General features: G+C 38.2%; 3 protein-coding genes and 1 long non-coding RNA gene across 4 annotated transcripts; 1 reads left to right on the top strand and 3 right to left on the bottom strand.

Moving 5' to 3' along the window:
• Positions 1-394: 394 nt before the first annotated feature.
• On the bottom strand, positions 395-2,911 carry LOC141822234 (hydroxycinnamoyltransferase-like). The gene is made up of 3 exons (XM_074709677.1): positions 2,876-2,911; positions 2,264-2,689; positions 395-1,285 (listed from the first exon to the last, which is right to left on the bottom strand). Exons 2-3 carry the CDS (start codon positions 2,678-2,680, stop codon positions 395-397), a joined length of 1,308 nt encoding a protein of 435 aa, XP_074565778.1. The 5' UTR covers positions 2,681-2,689; positions 2,876-2,911.
• Positions 2,912-7,096: 4,185 nt separating this feature from the next.
• On the bottom strand, positions 7,097-9,088 carry LOC141822300 (hydroxycinnamoyltransferase-like). The gene is made up of 2 exons (XM_074709743.1): positions 8,669-9,088; positions 7,097-7,987 (listed from the first exon to the last, which is right to left on the bottom strand). Exons 1-2 carry the CDS (start codon positions 9,086-9,088, stop codon positions 7,097-7,099), a joined length of 1,311 nt encoding a protein of 436 aa, XP_074565844.1.
• A 1,602-nt stretch (positions 9,089-10,690) lies between these two features.
• On the top strand, positions 10,691-11,424 carry LOC141822473 (uncharacterized). Its single transcript, XR_012601262.1, has 2 exons — positions 10,691-11,099; positions 11,200-11,424. It is a non-coding gene; the product is annotated as an uncharacterized LOC141822473 (long non-coding RNA).
• Positions 11,425-12,725: 1,301 nt separating this feature from the next.
• Positions 12,726-15,066, bottom strand: LOC141822230 (hydroxycinnamoyltransferase-like). The gene is made up of 2 exons (XM_074709667.1): positions 14,650-15,066; positions 12,726-13,656 (listed from the first exon to the last, which is right to left on the bottom strand). The coding sequence occupies exons 1-2, from the start codon at positions 15,064-15,066 to the stop codon at positions 12,769-12,771; spliced, it is 1,305 nt and encodes a 434-aa protein (XP_074565768.1). The 3' UTR covers positions 12,726-12,768.
• Between the last annotated feature and the right edge of the window lie 7,397 nt (positions 15,067-22,463).

A 22,463-nucleotide genomic window follows, 5' to 3' on the forward strand; every position in this document is an offset into this window, starting at 1 on the left:
AACACAATTAAATCTCTAAATGACTCAAATCTATAATGATCAAGTTAATGACATGTCATGCGGAGTCCATATTGACTAAGTCAAATAATGTATTACATGGAGTCTATGTTGACTTTGACTGCGTCAAGAACCTCCATTCAACTCCCCATCACTATATATACTTGGTCTAGCTAGGGAATGTCAAATTGATTATAAATATTTACAAATATGGAAGAGAATTGAATATTGCAAATCCAAATTAATATTAGAACACACACTCCAAATTAATTAATGTTTGCATGGATACATTATACATATCAGAAATTTAAATAACTGACTTAATATTAAACATGACAATTTCAAATCATAACTAAAAATAACATACATAGATGATCTAATATGATCAAATTAAGTCTTAAATATCATAGATGAGTTTTTGGAATTTCAACATGTGATCAGGCTGCAAGGAGATGGCCAGCCAGAGGCCACCATCTCCGGCGGCGCTTGGCAGGACGAACGATAGACCCTCGTAGGAGATGCGGGCTGGACCCATGAAAATTGGTCGGCCCCACCCGAAGTCTGCATCGTGGATTGGCATACGCGCCCAGCTGTTGAAGTTGAGGGATGGGCATCTGAAAGTGTGAGGGCCCCTCACCAGAGCCTTCACATTTGGCTGCATTTCCAGGTAGTCCAATGCCGACTGCAAGTAGGTGGCGTCCATCCTCACCAAAGCCTTCTGGATCATCTTGGCCGCCGGGGAAGGACCGCCCTCCGGAGGGGTCACCTCCCCTGCTGCTGCGATGACCGTGGCCGTGAAGATCACGTTCCCGAAGTAGCCTTGCGGAAGTGGTGGCTGCACTCGGTGTCGGCCGTCGGTCGGAATGTAGATCTTGGTCATCTGGTCGGGCGGGAGGTCGCGCGCTATGCACGCGCAGCGCCACACGTGGGCAGCGAGGAGGACGTACGTGCTGTAGCTGCCACCCGGGGGAGCTTTGGCTTTGAGGAGGTTAAGTTGCTCCTGAGTGAACTTGAAGATGCCGACAGCAGCGGCAGTGCTTGGGACTTGGGCAGCAGAGGTAGTACTGTTCATGGAAGGAGAGGGATGGTACTCGATGTGAGTAAAAGTAGGGTTGGGTGGGTCGCGAGGGCGGAGGAGGGTCCGGTCGATGACTGGCTGGACGGAGATGCCAAGGCCGCGGGCAACGTCGGACCAGGAGTTTATCAAGTGAACGCCTGAGACGCCGTCGACGGCATGATGCTGCGCGCCGACGCCCAAGGCTGCACCACCGCACTTGAAGTGCGTTACCTGTGTGAATGCATGCATCCATTAGATCAAATTTAGCATTCATATTTTTTAAAAATTTTTAATAAACAAATTAAGATTAAAAAACATTCATATTTTTAATCCACAGTTTACCAACGCACCTTCATTCATTCATAAAAATAATAAGATGAACATAATTAACACTACCTGAGACTATGTTTAATTTAGTCTTATTTAATTTCTTACACTTAAGGTACATTTGAGTTGTACTTATAAGAGCTCTAAAGCATAATTGAGTTGGTTACGATGAAGTAGAATTGTAAAAGAGAGCAAATATTTGAAGCCGAGAAAATACCCTAAACCCTAAAGCTGAGAAAATACCCTCTTTCATCGTGGTCAATTGTAGGTTTTTGATTTAACTTCTCACATATGATCGTGGAACCGTTGGGGTGACATATTCGACCTTTTTATAGAAGAGTTGTACTTATAAGAGCCGATTTACTTTCTCACAGATGATCATAGACTCGATCGTGTGAGATTGCTGAATGATAAATTCCATCTTTTGTTGAATAATTGTATTTATAAGAGTCAAATCAAATATTAAAAATCTATATATGTGATTTCTTTTGTTGTCTAATACTAATTAATTAGTTGCTTGATCTAGAATAAAATTTGGATACTATTATAGATATAAGAACATTAGAAGATCAAGAACTAGTTATATATGGTTACTAATAATAAGATAAGTATTTTATTTAAAATATTTTTAATTTTTATTGCATATTAGGAAATTTCATATCTTTACAATATACATTTAAATTTCACAAAAAATAAGATTTAGAATCATATTTATATATAAAAAAAAGGGAAAAAAATATTGGCACACTATGTTTACATTTTTTCTACCATAAATTTATCCAAAAGTAATTAAGATCTATTTTTTTTAGTTATTTTCATTTGGATACGTCTTTCTTAAACTTGCCTGAAACAATTAATTCATCAAATGCGGTAAGTACGTACCTGGAGGAGCAAGAGCGGGAAGTCGGAGATGCCGTCGGCGTAGTCTGCATTTGGCTTCGGGACGAGCTGCTCCTGCTCCCCGGTGGGTGCGAAGTCGCCGAAGTCGTCCACCGTCGCCTCCGCATCAGCCTCCACAAACAGCGCCCCCTCGCCGTTGCAGTCGATCACGACCCGACCGTCCTCGCCGCGCGCCAGCCGCCCAGCCATGGGATAGAAGGGCACCAGCACCCGGGCCAGCGCGTCGCGCAGCACCGCCGCGTCAAAGAATTTGGCCGATCCATCCGGCCGGTAGAAGTAGACGCTCATCGTGTGGTAATGCGGCATCACCAGATCCAGGCTGGAGAGCCACAGCCGTCGCTGCGGCGTCGCTTCCGCCGGCTGCACCATCATCGACTGACGCACGTTGATCACAACCATGGCTCCCTACTGCAAATTAAATAATTAATGACAGCGTGTGGTTCAGTCGTCACCGCCAAAAATGCAGACTAATCTCCTATCCCTTAATATATGTTCTAACAAGCCAAAATTCTCGATTCCAGTCAAAGAATAAAAGGCAACAATCTCCAAACTGATCAAGAATAAAAGGCGAATAATATAATTAAAGAGCGGTACCCCTCCAAAGCAGGAACTGGTTATGCTACTAGAGCTCGGCGGCGAAGCGACCTGGGCTTCAGTGAGCGTTAAATAGCCAAAACATATACATGTTGGAGCTTTTAAGATGCGCTGTAAGTTGTAGGTGGAAGGGGCCCATGCACCTTCCATCACCACCCAAGCAGGGTGAGGAATTCACGTACGGCCGATCGAGCACGAGCTAAAATAAAGATATATTTAAAAAATGAATTATAAAATGAGGTGTATTTTTATTTTATTTTATTTTTACTTTTTTCCCGACAATAAATACGTCCAGTAATTGATATGGCAGGTAGTAATTAATCAATTAATGAATCAGCACGCCCTAGCTACTTACATGTCCTCTGCGATCCCCGGGGCAATGGTGTAACGATAGGACATGGCAGGTAGTACGGCGTATTAATCAATTCAAAGGATGAATAGCCGCCGTAGATTTACCCGTCAGTGGGAAATTTCCGTGGGACCGGGCCGACCACCCCAGAGATGTGGCTACTGGGGTTATCATTTTTTTTACATGTCATCTGCGGCTCGATCTTCAATTATGCCGACCACCCCAGAGATGTGGCTACTGGGGTTATCATTTTTTTTTACATGTCATCTGCGGCTCGATCTTCAATTATGATTTATTTATAGAAATTTACTTTCAAATGAAAAGTGTAATCAAAGAATGCTGGACGTCTGAACTAGCCACTATATATACTTTCTGATTTATCCTAATGATCGATAGAAAATTTTCATTGAATCAAACCGATCATTCTAAAAAATAATCAACAAAACTAATTGAGATTTATACTTACACCCATTGTTTCACAAATTATTTACCTTCCCTCGTACGTGGGACCCGCGCAGGAGCAGAGAACTAATGACATGTCCCTATCTTTTACCAGCAAAGTGTACGACCCGCAGGTCTATTGCTATACCTCTCACTTAAAAACCTGGGACCCGCGCAGGAGCAGAGAACTAATGGCACGTCCCTATCTTGTACCAGCAAAGTGTACCACCCGCAGGTCTATTGCTATACCTCTCACTTAAAAACCTTCCTGGCCATCACGACGCAATAAATCAAAGGGAAAAAATAAAAGAAGTTTAGCTTCTCTCGAATTTTACCATGAAGGAAATTCTTTAAAATTCTCTTTGATTGTCAAATTAACCTGAATCAAGTCAAACTGTAGAACACAGATTTGATAGCAGGAAAACAAAGCTACTTTATAACCTGAAGTTGTTCTACCAAGATTAATCATTGATTGTTAGGACAACAAATATACAGAAATTTAAGAAGAACAATTAGAACTGAAAGGTTATTTAGCAATGTGCAAGTTGAAATGAACGTAACCCTCTACAGTAAATAATGAGACGGATGGGAAATGGGGATGAATATCACGAAACTAAGGGAATAACAAAGGCTGCTCCTAGAGCTGCATGGTTAGCCTTGCCACCTCCAACCAAAATGAACCCCCCTTACAGATTAATGACCAGCATGTGCCGTTTTCAACATGATTGATTATACATAAAACTACCTAACTCTAGCAGTTTGGAATGTGAATATCGAGTTGATCATAGGATCTAACATGATCTAATTAGCTGACTCAGAGAAAGTAATCGGGTGTTCTGCAAGTCATGTACATCTGACTCTCCTCTCCTGGGTGCCGGCTCTAACTGCAAAAGAAAAATCACATTAATTATGAGAGATGTTTATTATCCGTTTACAAAATCATACTTGACCACTAAAGCTGTCTGAAGAAAACTCTTGACCAAGGAAGTAGAACTCAAAAATTACAGACTGGAGAGGAGGAATGGTAAATGACCAAGAAAAAAGAGATGTACGAGTAGCCTAGAGATCACATGATTAAAATGGTTAGGTACAACTTTGAAGGAGCTACAAGAAGTCGGCCATCTTCCTCTTAATTTTTGCTTGGACTTAGAAAAAGTCTTCAACGAAATCCCTCTAGAAGACCTTGATGATGTAGAACAATCATAGTTTTCACTTATGTTCCTTGCCAATGTAACTCTTGTAATTTTTCAACGAAAGGTTATTTTTTGCCAATATAACTCATGTAGTTTTTGCTAATAGAACAAAGATTTTACTTGAGTTGTTATTTTGTGATCTAATTGTATTTCTAGTGAGAGAAATGAGGGATCTCAAGCGATCTCGCATTGTAAGATAACATATAAACTTAGATATGAAATCACCAGTTCCTTCTGATATTAAACACTCTGAAGGGAATCATACATAGAGCTAGGGGGGTCACAACTATGATTGGTGTGATAAAGTCGGGCAAAGCCGAGCGGAGCCAAGATCTTTAAATACAAGGGAGAGCGTATATTTTTGAAAGACTTAGTGTAGGTTTGAGTGTGAAGACCCAAGTGTTGTTAGCTCGAGTGTGAGGACTTTGAATATTGTTGTTCGAGTGTGAGGATTTTGAAAGTTGTTGTTTGAGTGTGAGGACTAGTTGTCCGAGTATGAGGATTCGAGGGTTGTTGTCCCAGTGTGAGGACTTGAGGGTTATTGTTCAAGGTGTAAGGAATCGAGAGTTGTTGTTCGAGGTGTGAGGACTCGAGAGTTGTTCGAGTGTGAGGACTCGAGGGTTGTTGTCCGAGTGTGAGGACTCGAGGGATATTGTCCGAATGTGAAGACTTTGAGGATTGTTATTCGAGTGTGAGGACTTGAGGATTGTTGTTCGAGTGTGAAGACTCGAGGGTTGTTGTTCAAGTGTGAGGACTCGAGAGTTGTTATGTGAGTGTAAGGACTCGGGTTGCTATAGTATCAAAAACTTCTCATAATAATTGCAAGAAACAATATCTAATTTGACATAAACTAAAAATGACCTTGAAATCAGAATGTTCCTCTGGCATAGTATCAAAAACCTTGAGATGAGTAGGTCGTGTCAATAAAAGAGTCGAGAAGGCTGTATCATCTGGAGTCGGGGTGGCCGTGTCGATGAAAGAGTTGAGAAGGTTGTATCCTCTCAAGTTGGGGCAAGTGAGATGATGAAGGATTTGAGGAGGATGTGTCCTCTTGAGTCAAGGCGGCTGAGTTGAGGAGGTTGTATTCTCTAGAGTCAGGATAACCAAGTTGATAAGAGAGTTGAGGAGGTGGTGTCCTGTGGAGTCAGGTAAGCCAAGTCAATGAAGGGTCGAGAAGGTTGTGTCCAATGGAGTCAGGGTGGCCGAGTCAATAAAGGGGTAAGGGGTTGAGGAGGCTATGTCTTCTGGAGTCTGGTGGTGAGTAGATGAAGGAATCGAGGAGGTTGTGCCCTTTGGAGTTGAAGCTGCCGCGTTGATGAGGGAGTCGAAGAGGTTGTATCATCTAGAGTCGGGATGGTTGAATTGATGAGGGAGTTGAAGAGGTTGGTGTCCTCTAGAGTCGGGATGACCAAGTCGATGAAGGAGTGACTAAAATATCTCTGACCAAACTGATGAGGTCGAGACTGACTATTGGACCTTCACCAAGTCAATGAAGGAGTGATCAAAATATCTCTAATATAGGTGATTTTATTTAAATTCGAACACAACAACAATCTGAAAGGCTTAGATATCATAGATGAGCTCCTGAAACTTCACCATGTGATCAGGATGCATGGAGATGGCCACCGAGAGGCCACCATCCCCGACCGTGCTTGGCAGGACGAACGACTGGCCCTCATAGCCGATGCGGCTTGGACTTGTGAAAATTAGTCATGCCTCAACCGAAGTTTGATGGTTGAGTCCCCCATAATCTATACCGAGCTCTTCCAAAGTCAACTTTGTTGAGCTCTTCCATGTCGAGCTCTTTCAAAATCATCACGACTCAGCTCATCTTAATCCAAACACAATTAAGATTCTAAACGACTCAAATCTATGATGACAAATCAAAGGCATATCATGTGGATTCCATATTGACCAAGTCAAAAATGTATTACATGGAGCCCATGTTAATAGGTCAAGAACCTCCCAAGTAATTAAGACCTCCATTCAAGTCCCCATCACTATATATACTTGGTCTAGCTAGGGAATGTCAAATTGATTATAAATATTTGCAAATATGGAAAAGAATTGAATATTGCAAATCCAACTTAATATTAGAACACATACTCCAATTTAATTAATGTTTGCATTGATGCATTATACATATCAGAAATTTAAATAACTAATTTAATATTAAACATGACGATTTCAAATCATAACTACAAATAACATATATAGGTGATCTAATATGATAAAGTCTTAGATATCATAGATGAGCTTTTGGAATTTCAACATGTGATCAGGCTGCAAGGAGATGGCCACCGAGAGCCCACCATCTCCGGCGGCGCTTGGCAGGACGAACGACTGACCTTCGTAGGCGATGCGGGCTAGACCCATGAAAATTGGTCGGCCCCACCCGAAGTCTGCAGCGTGGATTGGCAGACGCGCCCAGCTGTTGAAGCTGAGGGATGGGCATCTGAAAGTGTGAGCGCCAGCCGCCAGAGCCTTCACATTTGGCTGCATCTCCAGGTAGTCCAATGCCGACTTCAAGTAGGTGGCGTCCATCCTCACCAAAGCCTTCTGGATCATCTTGGCCGCCGGGGAAGGACCATCCGCCGGAGAGGTCACCTCCCCTGCTGCTGCGATGAGCGTGGTCATGATGACCGCGTTCCCGAAGTAGCCTTGCGGAAGTGGTGGCTGCACTCGTTGCCGGACGTCGGTTGGAATGTACATCTTGGTCATCTGGTCAGGCGGGAGGTCGCGCGCTATGCACGCGCAGCGCCACACGTGGGCCGCGAGGAGGACGTACGTGCTGTAGCTGCCACCCGGGGGAGCTTTGGCTTTGAGGAGGTTAAGCTGCTCCTGGGTGAACTTGAAGATGCCGACAGCAGCGGCAGGGCTTGGGACTTGGGCAGCAGAGGTAGTACTGTTCATGGAAGGAGGGGGATGGTACTCGATGTGAGTAAAAGTAGGGTTGGGTGGGTCGCGAGGGCGGAGGAGGGTCCGGTCGATGACTGGCTGGACGGAGATGCCAAGGCCGCGGGCAACGTCGGACCAGGAGTTTATCAAGTGAACGCCTGAGACGCCGTCGACGGCATGATGCTGCGCGCCGACGCCCAAGGCTGCACCACCGCACTTGAAGTGCGTGACCTGTGTGAATGCATCAATTAAATCAAATTAAACATTCATATTTTTTTAAAAAAAATAATAAATAAATTAAAATAAAAAAAACATATTTTTAATCCACAGTTTACCAACGCACCTTCATTCATTCATAAAAATAAGATGAACATAATTAACAGTACTACCTCAGACTATGTTTAATTTAGTCTTGTTTAATTCTTACACTTAAGGTACGTTTGAGTTGTACTAATCGAGTTTATAAGAGTCAAATCAAATATTAACAATCTATATATGTGATTATTCGTATATATGTGATCCTTAAGGCAGTTGCACATCTCTATAAGTTCTTCGTCTCACACTAATTAGTTGCTTGATCTAGAACAAAATTTGGATACTATTATAGATATAAGAAACATTAGAACATCAAGAGCTAGCTATGGCCACTAATAAGATAAGTATTTTATTTAACATATTTTTAATTTTTATTGCACATTAGGAAATTTCATATTTTTACAATATACATTTAAATTTCACAAAAAAATAGGATTTAGAATCATACCTATACAAAAAAGAAAAGAAAAGAAATATTGACACAGTATAAATTTATCCAAAAGTAAAATCTATTTCTTTTAGTTATTTTCATTTGGATACGTAGGTCTTTCTTAAACTTGACTGAAACAATTCATCAAATGGAGTAAGTACGCGAACCTGGAGGAGCAAGAGCGGGACGGTGGAGATGCCGTCGTCGGCGTAGTCTGCATTTGGCTTCGGGACGAGCTGCTCCAGCTCCCCGGTGGGTGCGAAGTCGCCGAAGTCGTCCACAGTCGCCTCCGCATCAGCCTCCACAAACAGCGCCCCCTCGCCGTTGCAGTCGATCACGACCCGACCGTCCTCGCCGCTCGCCAGCCGCCCGGCCATGGGATAGAAGGGCACCAGCACCCGGGCCAGCGCGTCGCGCAGCACCGCCGCACCAAAGAAGTTGGCCGACCCATCCGGCCGGTAGAAGTAGACGCTCAGCGTGTGGTAATGCGGCGTCACCAGATCCAGGCTGGAGAGCCACAGCCGTCGCTGCGGCGTCGCTTCCGCCGGCTGCACCATCGTCGACCGCCGCACGTTGATCACAACCATGGCTTCCTACTGCAAATTAAATTAATTAATGACAGCGTACGTGTGGTTCAGTCGTCACCGCCAAAAATGCAGACTAATCTCCCTTAATATATGTTCTAACAAGCCAAAACTCTCAATTCCAGTCAAAGAATAAATCAGAGTAATCATGAAAATTCCAAATTACGTTAAGTTCCAATCTACCGGGAAAAAATAACATTCATTCACAAAGCCAAACGCTATGCTAGCTACTCCATAAAGGCAAACAGTATACATACACACAACACAAGCACCAACGGCCGATCACCACAATCACCTTCAATCGCTATGCTACGCCATGCACCTTCAATCGCCACCCAAGCAGGGAGAGGAATTCACCAACGGCCGATCGAGCACAAGCTAAATTAACTCTTAACAAGTTCTAGGGTTTTTTGACCAAGCAACTCCTCGTTTTCCATGCTTGACCATCATTTTCAATTCTTTGATTTCCCAAGGTTTGCTAGATTTTTGAAAGATTATAGATTAATATTTGTTGAACTTATCAATGATAATAGGTTTTGTCATAGCTTTTGTCATGATGTCTACTGGCTGAACATCTATCTTAATAAACTCCATACTTATTTCTCAAGGCTTGACCATGCATTTTCAAATTTTTAATTTTCCAAGGCTTGACCATGCAATTCTAGATTTTCAAAGATTACATATTAATATTATTCAATATCCCCTCTTAATTTGTAATCTTAAGTTGCTTCTTGAATTTGTTGAACTTATCAATGGTAATAGCTTGTGTCGGTATATATAGCTTTTGTCATGATGTCAATGGTAATAGCTTGTGTCATAGCTTTTGTCATGATGTCTATCATCTATCTGGATAAACTCCATACTTATTTCCCCAGGCTTGACCATGCATTTTCAATTCTTTGATTTCCCAAGGCTTGACCATGCAATTCTAGATTTTCAAAGATTATAAATTAATATTATTCAATATCCCCTCTTAATTTGTAATCTTAAGTTGCTTCTTGAATTTGTTGAACTTATCAATGGTGATAGCTTTTGTCATAGCTTTTGTCATGATATCTACTGATTGATCATCTGTCTGGATAAACTTCATACTTATTTCCCAAGGCTTGACCATGCAATTCTAGATTTTCAAAGATTACAGATTAATATTATTCAATATCCCCTCTTAATTTGTAATCTTAAGTTGCTTCTTGAATTTGTTGAACTTATCAATGATAATAGCTTTTGTTATCATCTTAAATTTTTAGTCTATTTCTTTAACTTGAATTAATTTGATGTCTTCATTCTATTTCTTATTAATTTAAGATAATTTACGGATATTAATTTATGATATTTAATTTTGTAAAAAATTAAGATGAAGATAATAATTTTGAGATAATTACAATTGTAAATAATTCAAATCAAGCCAAGAAAATCAATTTAAGAAGCCCACGAACAGACCCAATTGGGAGAAAATCAATTCTGGTTCAATATGGGTCAGATTTGGGTTCATCTGGTAAGATTTGGGTTGAGTCTGGGTTAGATTGGGTTCAGGCCGGTTCAAGCCGGTTCTGCGCAGGCTTATAAACATCGCTGGGTTCAACGCAGAGATGGGGGCTCATCTAGATTAGGTTTCGCAAAAATCGATCAAATCCTCTAGCTTCTCATTTCTTCTTCATCGTGATTTCCACCGCTGAGCTCCATCCATTGCCTTCTTCCGCCGATCATCTTCCTTCTTCCCGATCAACGACAAAGCAACGGCCGACGTCCACAAAGGTCGACGAGTGCCGGCACAACCGTAGGAGATCTCACCATGAGCGATTCGCTCCGGCGAACGACTTCTTCGCCCTCGTCGGTTGTGATTTTGTTGCCGTGAGTGGATCAACTCCGGCGATTGACGGTCGACGACACTTCGCACAGTAGGGAAGCACCGTCGTGAGTGGTTTGCTCCGACGGAGCTCCCTGTTCATCCACATCCACCAGAGTTCGGCAAGGGACACCCTGCTGTTCTCCGACCATCTAAGCTCCGACGGAGGTAAGATTTTCGTTCGATTTCTAATCCTTGTTTGTAGTTTGCAGCAGGAATTCGGCTAAGCATCTATCGATTTTTGTCTTCTCCGACGGAACCCCGCTAGGATTGGCCGGCTCCGGCGAGTTCCACCATCCCTTGTTGGCACGACTCAACCGAGAGGGTGACATGTCTTCATTTTGTGCTGATCCGGGAAGAACCTAACCCTAACCCTAGTTTTTTTGTTTACTTTGGTTTATTTTGTTTAGTTGGCTTAAATCAATCAAAAACCCCTTATTCTTGTTTGTAATTCAGAATTGCTATTAAAGGATTGTTGAATTTGAATGGATAATTGAATTTGTTGAATGTTAGAGTTGTTGAATTTAAATCTTGATGTTTGGTTAGGTTGTGATAGCATGAAGTTGTTTGTTCAGTTGTGATGGTTGAAATGGGATAAATTGAGCATGCTTGTTATCTGATTTGGGGATGATTGAACATCTTGTTGTTTGGTTGCGGTTTTAATTTAGAAGATGTGTATTGAATTATGGTTGTTTAAACCATGTTGTTGATGTTATAGTTAAGGGAAATATTGTTGGTTGTTGTTATGAGAATTGAACAAGTTGTTCCTATTTAGAATGTGGTAATTGAATAAGGTGTGGTTCTTGTTTAGAAGGTTGATGATGAAGTGAGTTTTGTTGTTTAGAAAGTGAATAGAATATCTTGTATTATATGGTAAACAATTGTTGTGTTTATGAACCAGTTCATGTTAACTTATGTTTAGTTGTAATTGATTTGTTGAATAAATAGTAATTTGTGGAAGTTGTACTTTATTGTAATTATGTGAAATAGGATTGATATTGTAAAATGGATTATTATCTGAAAAATTATAATTAGGGTGTATGATTAGTCTTAATTTGTAAATTATGTGTACTTAATATTCATTTGTAAATTTTAGGATTTAATTGTTAATAAAAAGATTTTTTGGATAATTAGAAGTGAATACGATCAACAAATAAAACTCAGCACTATGTTGTCTAGGAAAACTCTCTATCATTGATTGCATGAGAGACGACCTGAACGTTACGTGAGCGATAAATAAAGATTTTGATTAATTATAAATTTTAATTTTGAAGAGTATAAGTGACAAATAAAAATATTAAAATAATTTAATTAAACACACCCCATTATCATAGAAGATTGGATTCTTTGTCATTGCAATTGTAGACATATTATCACAATGAATTATTATTTGTTCATCTTGCTTGAATTTTAAATTTTTCTAAATTCTTCTCATCCAAACTGCCTCACAAGTTGCATTTGTTGTAGCTATATATTCTGCTTCTGTCGAAGATAATGCTATAGATTTTTGCTTCTTTGAGCTCCAAGATATCACATTAGATAGATCAAGGAACCAATTAATTTTCTGTAGAGAGCGATATTGACCATTTCACTATTATCATTAACTTGGAAATTTTCATTTAACACCATAAGAGTAGAGAACACATACTCTAAAGTAATTAATGTTTGCATGGATACATATCAGAAATTTAAATAACTGATTTAATATTAAACATGACAATTTTAAATCATAATTCAAAAAAAAAATGATAAATCACAGCCAGTCTCATGGACTCAATCCCTGAGGTGGTCGGTTAAGTCATAATTCAAAATAACATGTATAAATGATATCAAAGTCTTAGATATCATAGATGAGCTTTGAGAATTTCAATATGTGATCAGGCTGCAAAGCGATGGCCACCGAGAGGCCACCATCTCCGGCGTGACTTGGCAGGACTAACGACAGACCATCGGAGCCACGGGCGGCTGGACCCATGAAAATTGGTCGGCCCCACCCGAAGTCTGCAGCGTGGATTGGCAGACGCGCCCAGCTGTTGAAGTTGAGGGATGGGCACCTGAAAGTGTGAGGGCCCCTCACCAGAGCCTTCACATTTGGCTGCATTTCCAGGTAGTCCAATGCCGACTGCAAGTAGGTGGCGTCCATCCTCACCAAAGCCTTCTGGATCATCTTGGCCGCCGGGGAAGGACCGCCCTCCGGAGAGGTCACCTCCCCTGCTGCAGCGATGAGCGTGGTCGTGAAGACCGCGTTCCCGAAGTAGCCTTGCGGAAGTGGTGGTTGCACTCGGTGTCGGCCGTCGGTCGGAATGTAGATCTTGGTCATCTGGTCGGGCGGGAGGTCGCGCGCTATGCACGCGCAGCGCCACACGTGGGCAGCGAGGAGGACGTACGTGCTGTAGCTGCCACCCGGGGGAGCTTTGGCTTTGAGGTGGTTAAGCTGCTCCTGGGTGAACTTGAAGATGCCGACAGCAGCGGCAGGGCTTGGGACTTGGGCAGCAGAGCTACTGTTCATGGAAGGAGGGGGATGGTACTCGATGTGAGTAAAAGTAGGGTTGGGTGGGTCGCGAGGGCGGAGGAGGGTCCGGTCGATGACTGGCTGGACGGAGATGCCAAGGCCGCGGGCAACGTCGGACCAGGAGTTTATCAAGTGAACGCCTGAGACGCCGTCGACGGCGTGGTGCTGCGTGCCGACGCCCAAGGCTGCACCACCGCACTTGAAGTGCGTTACCTGTGTGAATGCATGCATCGATTAGATCAAATTTAGCATTCATATTTTTTTTAAAAAAATTAATAAACAAATTAACATTAAAAAACATTCATATTTTTAATCCACAGTTTACCAACGCACCTTCATTCATTCATAAAAATAATAAGATGAACATAATTAACACTACCTCAGACTATGTTTAATTTAGTCTTATTTAATTTCTTGCACTTAAGGTACGTTTGAGTTGTACTTATAAGAACTCCGGAGCATAATTGAGTTGGTTATGATGAACTAAAATTGTAGAAGAGAGCAAAGGTTTAAAGTCGAGAATATACTCTTTTTCATCGTAACCAACTATAGGTTTTTTATTTACCTTCTTATATATGAACGTGGGACTGTTGGGGTGGTGGATTTGACCTTTTTACAGAAGAATTGTACTTATAAGAGTCGATCTACCTTCTCACAGATGATCATAGAGTTGACCATATGAGATTGCTGAATGACTACAAATTCCATCTTTTGTTGAATAATTATATTTATAAGAGTCAAATCAAATATTAAAAATCTATATATGTGATTTCTTTTGTTGTCTAATACTAATTAATTAGTTGCTTGATCTAGAATAAAATTTGGATACTATTATTATAGATATAAGAACATTAGAAGATCAAGTGCTAGTTACGGTCACTAATAATAAGATAAGTATTTAATTTAACATTTTTTTTATTTTTATTGCATATTAGGAAATTTCATATCTTTACAATATACATTTAAATTTCACAAAAAATAAGATTTAGAATCATATATATATATATATATATATATATATATATATATATATATATATATATATATATAAAAGGAAAAAATATTGACACACTACGTTTACATTTTTTCTACCATAAATTTATCCAAAAGTAAGATCTATTTTTTTTAGTTATTTTCATTTGGATACGTCTTTCTTAAACTTGACTGAAACAATTAATTCATCAAATGGGGTAAGTACGCATGCACCTGGAGGAGCAAGAGCGGGAAGTCGGAGATGCCGTCGGCGTAGTCTGCGTTTGGCTTCGGGACGAGCTGCTCCTGCTCCCCGGTGGGTGCGAAGTCGCCGAAGTCGTCCACCGTCGCCTCCGCATCAGCTTCCACAAACAGCACCCCCTCGCCGTTGCAGTCGATCACGACCCGACCGTCCTCGCCGCGCGCCAGACGCCCGGCCATGGGATAGAAGGGCACCAGCACCCGGGCCAGCGCGTCGCGCAGCACCGCCGCGTCAAAGAAGTTGGCCGACCCATCCGGCCGGTAGAAGTAGACGGTCATCGTGTGGTGATGCGGCATCACCAGATCCAGGCTGGAGAGCCACAGCCGTCGCTGCGGCGTCGCTTCCGCCGGCTGCACCATCATCGACCGACGCACGTTGATCACAACCATGGCTCCCTACAGCAAATCAAATTAATTAATGACAGCGTACGTGTGGTTCAGTCGTCACCGCCAAAAATGCAGACTAATCTCCCTTAATATATGTTCTAACAAACCAAAATTCTCGATTCCAGTCAAAGAATAAATCGGAGTAATCATGAAAATTCCAAATTACGTAATCTGAGTTGAAATCTATTAGAAAACAACGAAAACAGTATATGATCAATTTCCCATATATAAACCAAGCAGCAATCTCCAAACTGAAGGATAAAAGGCGAATACAGGAAAGAGCTGTGCCCCTCCAAAGCTTCAGGAACTGGAATTACAAGAACAAGAGTTGGGCGAAGCAACCTGTGCCGCAGTGAGCGTTATATAGCCAAAACATATGATTGGAGCTTTAAAGTTCGCTGCGGGTGGTGGGTGGAAGGACTTCATGACCCGCTGGCTGGATACAGAAGGCAAGAGAAAAGAAAAAGATGAAAAAAAAATCAGTGATGGAAAAGAAAAAGAGAGAAATACAGAAAGGAAAGGACGAGGTAAAATAAAGATGCAATGAATACTCCGGTCCCACATGATGTGTTTTATGATGATCGTGAAGAGTTAAATTGAGAAATTTACTCAGCTTCATCGGAAAAGATCGGTCGAAATAATACTTTACTTTGTAGTGATCAATTATAATTTTTTAATTTATTTTTTAATGTAATACTGAAATTTCACTTTTTACTTAAAGTCTATTGTTTCACAAGTGATTTTTCTTCAGAGTACCTAGACCCGACCACGGGCCGGGTCCAACCCGGGTCAACGGGCCGGTTACGGTTCAAGCCCATTGGAATCGGCGGGTTGAACCGTCGGTTCCAACAGCAACAGCCGATTTGGTTTTTTTTTAATTTTATGATTTTTTTAAACTTTAATACATTTGTATATATTATCAATACATTTTTATATAAAATATATTTATTTTTATTTAATTAAATTATAATTTAATACGTCGTTGTTGAGGATCAAACTAGGATATCCTGGGACTCAAGCGCATATACTCACCACTCTTCTACAATGCCTTTTGTTTATAAAATTAATATAATTATATATATACTATATTTATATTTATTTAATTCAAGTCAATTTTAAGATCCCGTTGATGGAGAACGAACACTCAATTCTCACCGATCAAAGACGTAGACACTCACTACTGTACCCCAATGACTTTTATACATAATTTCATTACGATATTATATATAATATAAATATTTCAAATATATTATAATACGCGATTGGTGGGGATCAAACCCGAGAGTTCCGCATGAGAAATGTATACAGAGACCACTATACTACAACATTTTTATTTAACTTATTCAATAAATTTATTTATATATTTATTTCAAAATTATATTTACATGCTGTTAGTGAGGATCGAACCAGAGAAAGGAATACGCACCATTAAACTATATCAACTTTTCTCTCTTTTTTCAATATTTCTTTTATATAAATTTTAAAATTTAATTTTTTTAAAATAATAATCTTGAACCGTTGCGAACCGTCGCGAACCGTGAACCGAACTGTGAACTGGTGGTTCTGAATCGTGAACCGTAATCGTCTTGGGCGGTTAAGGTTAAGGGTCGACCTGCCGTGAACCGTCGAACCGTCGGTTCTGAACTGTGGTCGGGTCCTGTACCTCCCACATGCACGCGCATGCAAGAGCAGAGAACGACAGATGCCATGTGCCCTATCTTTAGGGGTGAGTATTCGATTAAAATCGAATTAAATCGAACTGAATTAATCAAAAACCGAATAAACCAATTTTTTTTAAACCAACCGAACCGACCGAATTTTTTAATAAAAATCGAACAAACCGAACCGATATTTTATTGATTAATTCGGTTTTCGACCGAATTAATCAAATTTTTTCAAATATTATAAAAATTTTACTAATGAATTAGGGATTTATAAATTTATTTATTTACAATTTATAAATTATTTTTCTAATTTAATTAATTCGATTTAACCGAATAAGAAATTTTAAAATCGAAACCGAATCGAATTAATCGATTTTTTTTAAAAATAACCGAATTTTCAAAATAATCGAACCAAATTTTTAATTCGATTCAATTTATTCAATTTAATTAAATTTTTGCTCATCCATGTCTATCTTCTACAGCGAAGAGTATCACCTAAGCCCCCGGGACATAGGTGAGTTGGTTACGACGCAGCAGACTTGCAGAAGAGGGCAAGGGTTCGAATCCTGGCGAAGTCAGGCAATACCCTCCTACGTCGTAATCAATTGTATTTTCTCGATTTACCTCCTCACAGATGATCGTGAGATCGACCATATAGGACCGCTAAGATGAAATTAAATCAAAGTGAACAAATAAAAGTAATTGATATGGCACGTAGTAATTAATTAATTACTGAATCAGCACGCCCTAGCTACTTACACCCATGTTTTACAGGTGGTTTATCTTCCCGCGTACGTGGGACCCGCGCAGGAGCAGAGAAATAATGGCACGTCCCATCTTTAACCAGCAAAGTGTGCGGCAGAGAAATAATGGCACGTCCCATCTTTTACCAGCAATGTGTACCGCCCGCAGGACTATTGCCATACCTCTCACTTAAAAACCTTCGTTCCCATCATGACGCAATAAATTAATTTCAAATGTATCCTCCTTTATTATTAATTTCAAGCTTTTAAAGGTGTTTTAGTATTATATTAATTTTTGATCTAAGCATTATAATTAAAATTTTTGTTCTCTTTGATATTATTAAGAAAGTCTAAAAAAAAAAAAAAAAGAGGACACATTTAAATTACTTACATTTCAAAAATTCATAGGATTTGAAATGAGTGCAATTGAATCTCTGTTGGTCGATCAGTGAGTTTTGATTGAAATCCGCATGAAAGAATAAAGTTGGAGAAAGTATATTTGATGTCAAATCTTGATTCTGATTTTAATAGTTAAATCATATGTAAAAAAAATTAGTTGTATAAATCGATAAATGAAAGAGGAAGGGGAGAGATTTGCTTTGTACGATTGGAGAGACCGGGAAGGAGAGAGATTGAAGTTGCATGTATCCAAACTACAAAAATAATTTTTATATTTAATGAAGAGAGATTTGATTTTCACGAGTGAAGAGAAAAGAGAGAGATATTGAGATTGCATAAGTGATATCCAAATCACAGAACTATTTTTTATATTTATTCTTTTAAATGCGATATATTTTGAAAATTGACATGTGAAAAGTTAATATTGACGAAAAAGGGAGAATGGGAAGGTTACCATACATTTTTAAAGTATGATGCGTAATTTAAGAATTCTTAAATATACATGCACCCCTTTAATAAATCACCGAATTATTATTATTATTATTTCATTTTTAAAAAAATTATTTTTAAAGCTGTTATCCTAAGTTCATATGAAAAAGAATGAGAAAAAATATTAATTTTTTAAAATTAATATTAAAGATTTATTTATTTATTTTTCATCTACACGTCAAACTTAATTGAGACAGCTCTCGGAGGACAACTACTCACTTCTCATTTACCGTCTCATTCATCTCTCATTTTATATTTCTATATCTCTTATATTAAAAATTTAATAAGACCCAAGAGGAGAGGGGTGACCATCGTCCTCCTTAGCTCCGTCCCGGATTGATTATTCATATCCAATAACTAACCAATTTAACATAACAAACTCGAAGACAATTATGTGTTGTAGAACAAAATAATTGATCGCTTGTTGTTCCCATTGTGGAACAGTATCCATCATGATTGTTTTTATTAAGGGTTGAATCTCAATGAAGCTGAGACAATGCCATCTCCACGATCAACTATATCATTCTGATTTACCTCCTCATATATAGTCATGTGGTCGACCATATGGGGTCGTTGGATGGTAGATTCTACCTTTTGCTGAAATATGTTCGATTATTTTTCATTTGTGTATGGATTTACATATTAATTGACAACATGCAGATATAACGTTGAGGATATAACTTGATGTAGTGATTTTGATTGTGAGTTTTTAAGTTATTGGGTGTGAATTATATATATGAAGTTTATTAAACCGATATGTTAATAATGATGCACAAAAAAATGATTTGATTAGTGACAAAAATAATTCATTACACATATGTAATAAACTTAGCGACGATTAATTATTTCGTTGTCAATAGACGATGATATTTCTGACAAAAATATTTTAATAACAGAATTAACAACAAATAAATTTCATCATCAAATTCATCGTTAAAACTATTTTTGTCTTCAAATTCATCGCAAATTGATTTCAAACTATTACATTATTTCTAACAATATTTTTTTGACCAAGAAAATGAGGAAAGAGACATTATTTATAAAGACTTATACCCACACATTTTAAAAGAAAGATAAGACCTGAAGTGATGATAGAGTTAAAGCAATTAAGATTTAGATTAATCTTGGTTCTTAATTTCTAACTTAGATTCTAATAGTTATGTACTTGTTCTCTCTTTATATTTAATGTGTTTACATTAGATATAATCAATATTATATGTGTTTCTAAATTATTATTATTATAAATTTATTTTAATTTTTCTCATGACAATATAGGAAAAATATGATTAGCTACAGCTAGCATAGAGAAGTTTAGATGATAGTGATGATAATAATGGATTTGAGTGCTCTATTAGGAATAATCTGATTGGCTTGAGGTGAGTGAGGGATCCAAAAGGAGAATGATATTGGGAATGAGTTCTTTTAGCAAAATTTATAAAATTCTAGTACATCTTCTTCCATTCCACCAGTAATAAGGGCACAAATGGAAAACTTGACTAAAGAGGTTAGTAATTTGAAAAGGATAATCTTGCAAAGGGATCAAGAAATGAGAGAATTGCACCAACAAGACTTCATAATATAATATCTTCAATTAGGCTTCACTCCAAATTAAGTTCCTTCTAGTTTTGGAGATAATGGTGACGATGATGATGATAGTGGTGGTGATTCTTCATGATCCTAGTTGTGTATAAATATTATTTTTCTCAGAATTAATACTTTTGAATATTTTTTATTTGATTGAGTTTAGAAACCCTTCAATTTTGTATTATTGATTATTAGTGTTAATTTGTTTCAAAAAGTATTGGTGAGATGGAAGAGGATGAAATTTAAAAATCTATATCGAAAGAAGTAAGTCTTTACACATTAAATTTTGTGTGAATTTATATGACCTTTTTTTTCTTGTACCAAATGATACTTTTTATTTGTTTGTTTTCTAATGTAGGAAAAAAAGAAAATATCTACAGAGGAAGACAATGATATTTGTTTGTATGTTGTCATCATTTTGAAATTGTTTTATATGAGATATTTTTATTTGAGTATGTATGCTCACTTCATAGATTGAATTTTAGATATAATGATTTATTTCATAATATTTAAGTTTGACTTGTTAGATTAGAATATATTAGTATTGTATGAAATAAGATTTGTAGCTTCTGGGGCATAGCTGAATTGGTTACGATGCAGTAGAATTGCAGAAGAGGTCAAGGGTTTGAATCGTGGTGAGGTCAGGCAATACCCTCTTATGTCGTGACAAATTCTAGGACAAAAATAATTTCATTGTAAATTTATTGAAAAAATATTCTATATCACAATTCTCTGCAATGAAAAAAGATATTCGTAGCTAAATCGACGACGAAAATCTCTTTTTGTCGCCAATCGCAAATCTGCGATGATTAAATTTTTCACCGTCGATTTGACAACAAAAATATTTTCTTCGTAGATCAACGACAAACTTAATTTGGTCACCAATTGACGATGAAAATATTTTTCGTCAGAAAATCAACGATAAACATCATTTTCGTCACAAATCTATGGCGAAAATCATCTTTTGTTGCAGATTTGCGTATAAGTAAATTTTGCGACGATATATATGTTTTTTCATCGTAAATTTACGACTTTGACGATGAAATATTAATTTGTCGTAAAATTGACGATGAATTTCTATTATTTCATCGTAGAATGTGGAACGACCTATTATCCACGAAAAAATTTTGTCACAAAATTCATCACAAAAATAACCTATTACCGATGAAAAATATTTCATCATAAAATGTTTTTACGATGAATTATTTTTTACAATTCGTCGTCAAATTCATAGTAAAAAGTTTTTTTTTGTAGTGATAGATTGTTAATGGATTTCGGATCTAAAATTTATAAAACGTGAGATCCCGGCTGATTAAAAATATGAAGTGAAATCTCATCTCATCCCATCTGAGACAGACTTAAGAAACCACTACAGTAACTCTAATAGACGATCTGCTCGTTCATTGCATAAATTAGAATGATTCCTATCAATATATATAATTGCACATTGATTCAGCCTCACCCTCATTAGTTGTTGCTAGAGTCACCTTGTTTAATGATGTCATTAGATAATGATCAAATTTAAGGTAAGAATTAGTAATTACTTATTTATTAATATTGAAATAATCGATTAATTTAAATGAATTACAATATAAATTTTATTTTATTAAATTTTTATTTAGATTGGTTAGATAAATTTATTATTCAATAGTAATAATATGTCATATAGAATCAAGATAGCAGGATCCTCTTTAATCATCGTAAGAATTAAATATTTAAATTGCTTTAAAAAATAACATGATTCATCTTGTATTTATTATTTTAAATTTTGAATATTTTTATATTATATTTATAGATATAAATTCGAGTAGAACTTAATCTATCACTAGAACTTGTTGCTATTTATAGTCAAACTGATCACCAACCTTTCCATGAAATCTTTCAAACTATCTATATATATTTTCCATAAGTATCGCCTTCAAATTTAAGGCCAACCACACCCATCCAGGCAATCTAATATCATATCAAACTAGGTTGGCCGTTGTGTGGATTTCTCGATTTATTTTGGTGGCCGATGGGAAACTTCCGTGAGACCGGATCGGTCACCCTCAGGAATTGAGTCATTGCGACTAATTGGGATTATCATTTTTTAATATCATATCAAACTACACAGGTCTCGCAACCCTCCACCAATACTAACACCCATCCAGCAAAGGCATGAGATCCAAAGCTCTAAACTCTCTTAATTGGATTATATTGCATTTGACATTAACATTGTTTCTACTTTCACTGCAGGAATTTCCTCTGTGCTTCGATTCGATTGCAGGAAAACAAATTAAAGCTAATCTATAACCAGATGTTGTTCTACCAAGATGAATCATTGTTAGGACGGCAAATATACAGAAATTCAAGAAGAACAAAAACTGAAAGGTTAACTGAACCTATGAATTTGCTAAAGCAGTGTGCAAGTTGAAATGAGCCCCTCTACAGAAATTAGAAACTGAAAAATAAATAACGACAATGAAGGGAAATGGGGATGAATATCATGAAACTCAGGGAAAAACAAAGGCTGCTCCGCATG

This window comes from Curcuma longa, chromosome 2, assembly GCF_044706935.1.
Source record: "Curcuma longa cultivar G26 ecotype Majalengka, Jawa Barat chromosome 2, ITB_CL_G26_1.1, whole genome shotgun sequence".
Taxonomy (NCBI): domain Eukaryota; kingdom Viridiplantae; phylum Streptophyta; class Magnoliopsida; order Zingiberales; family Zingiberaceae; genus Curcuma; species Curcuma longa.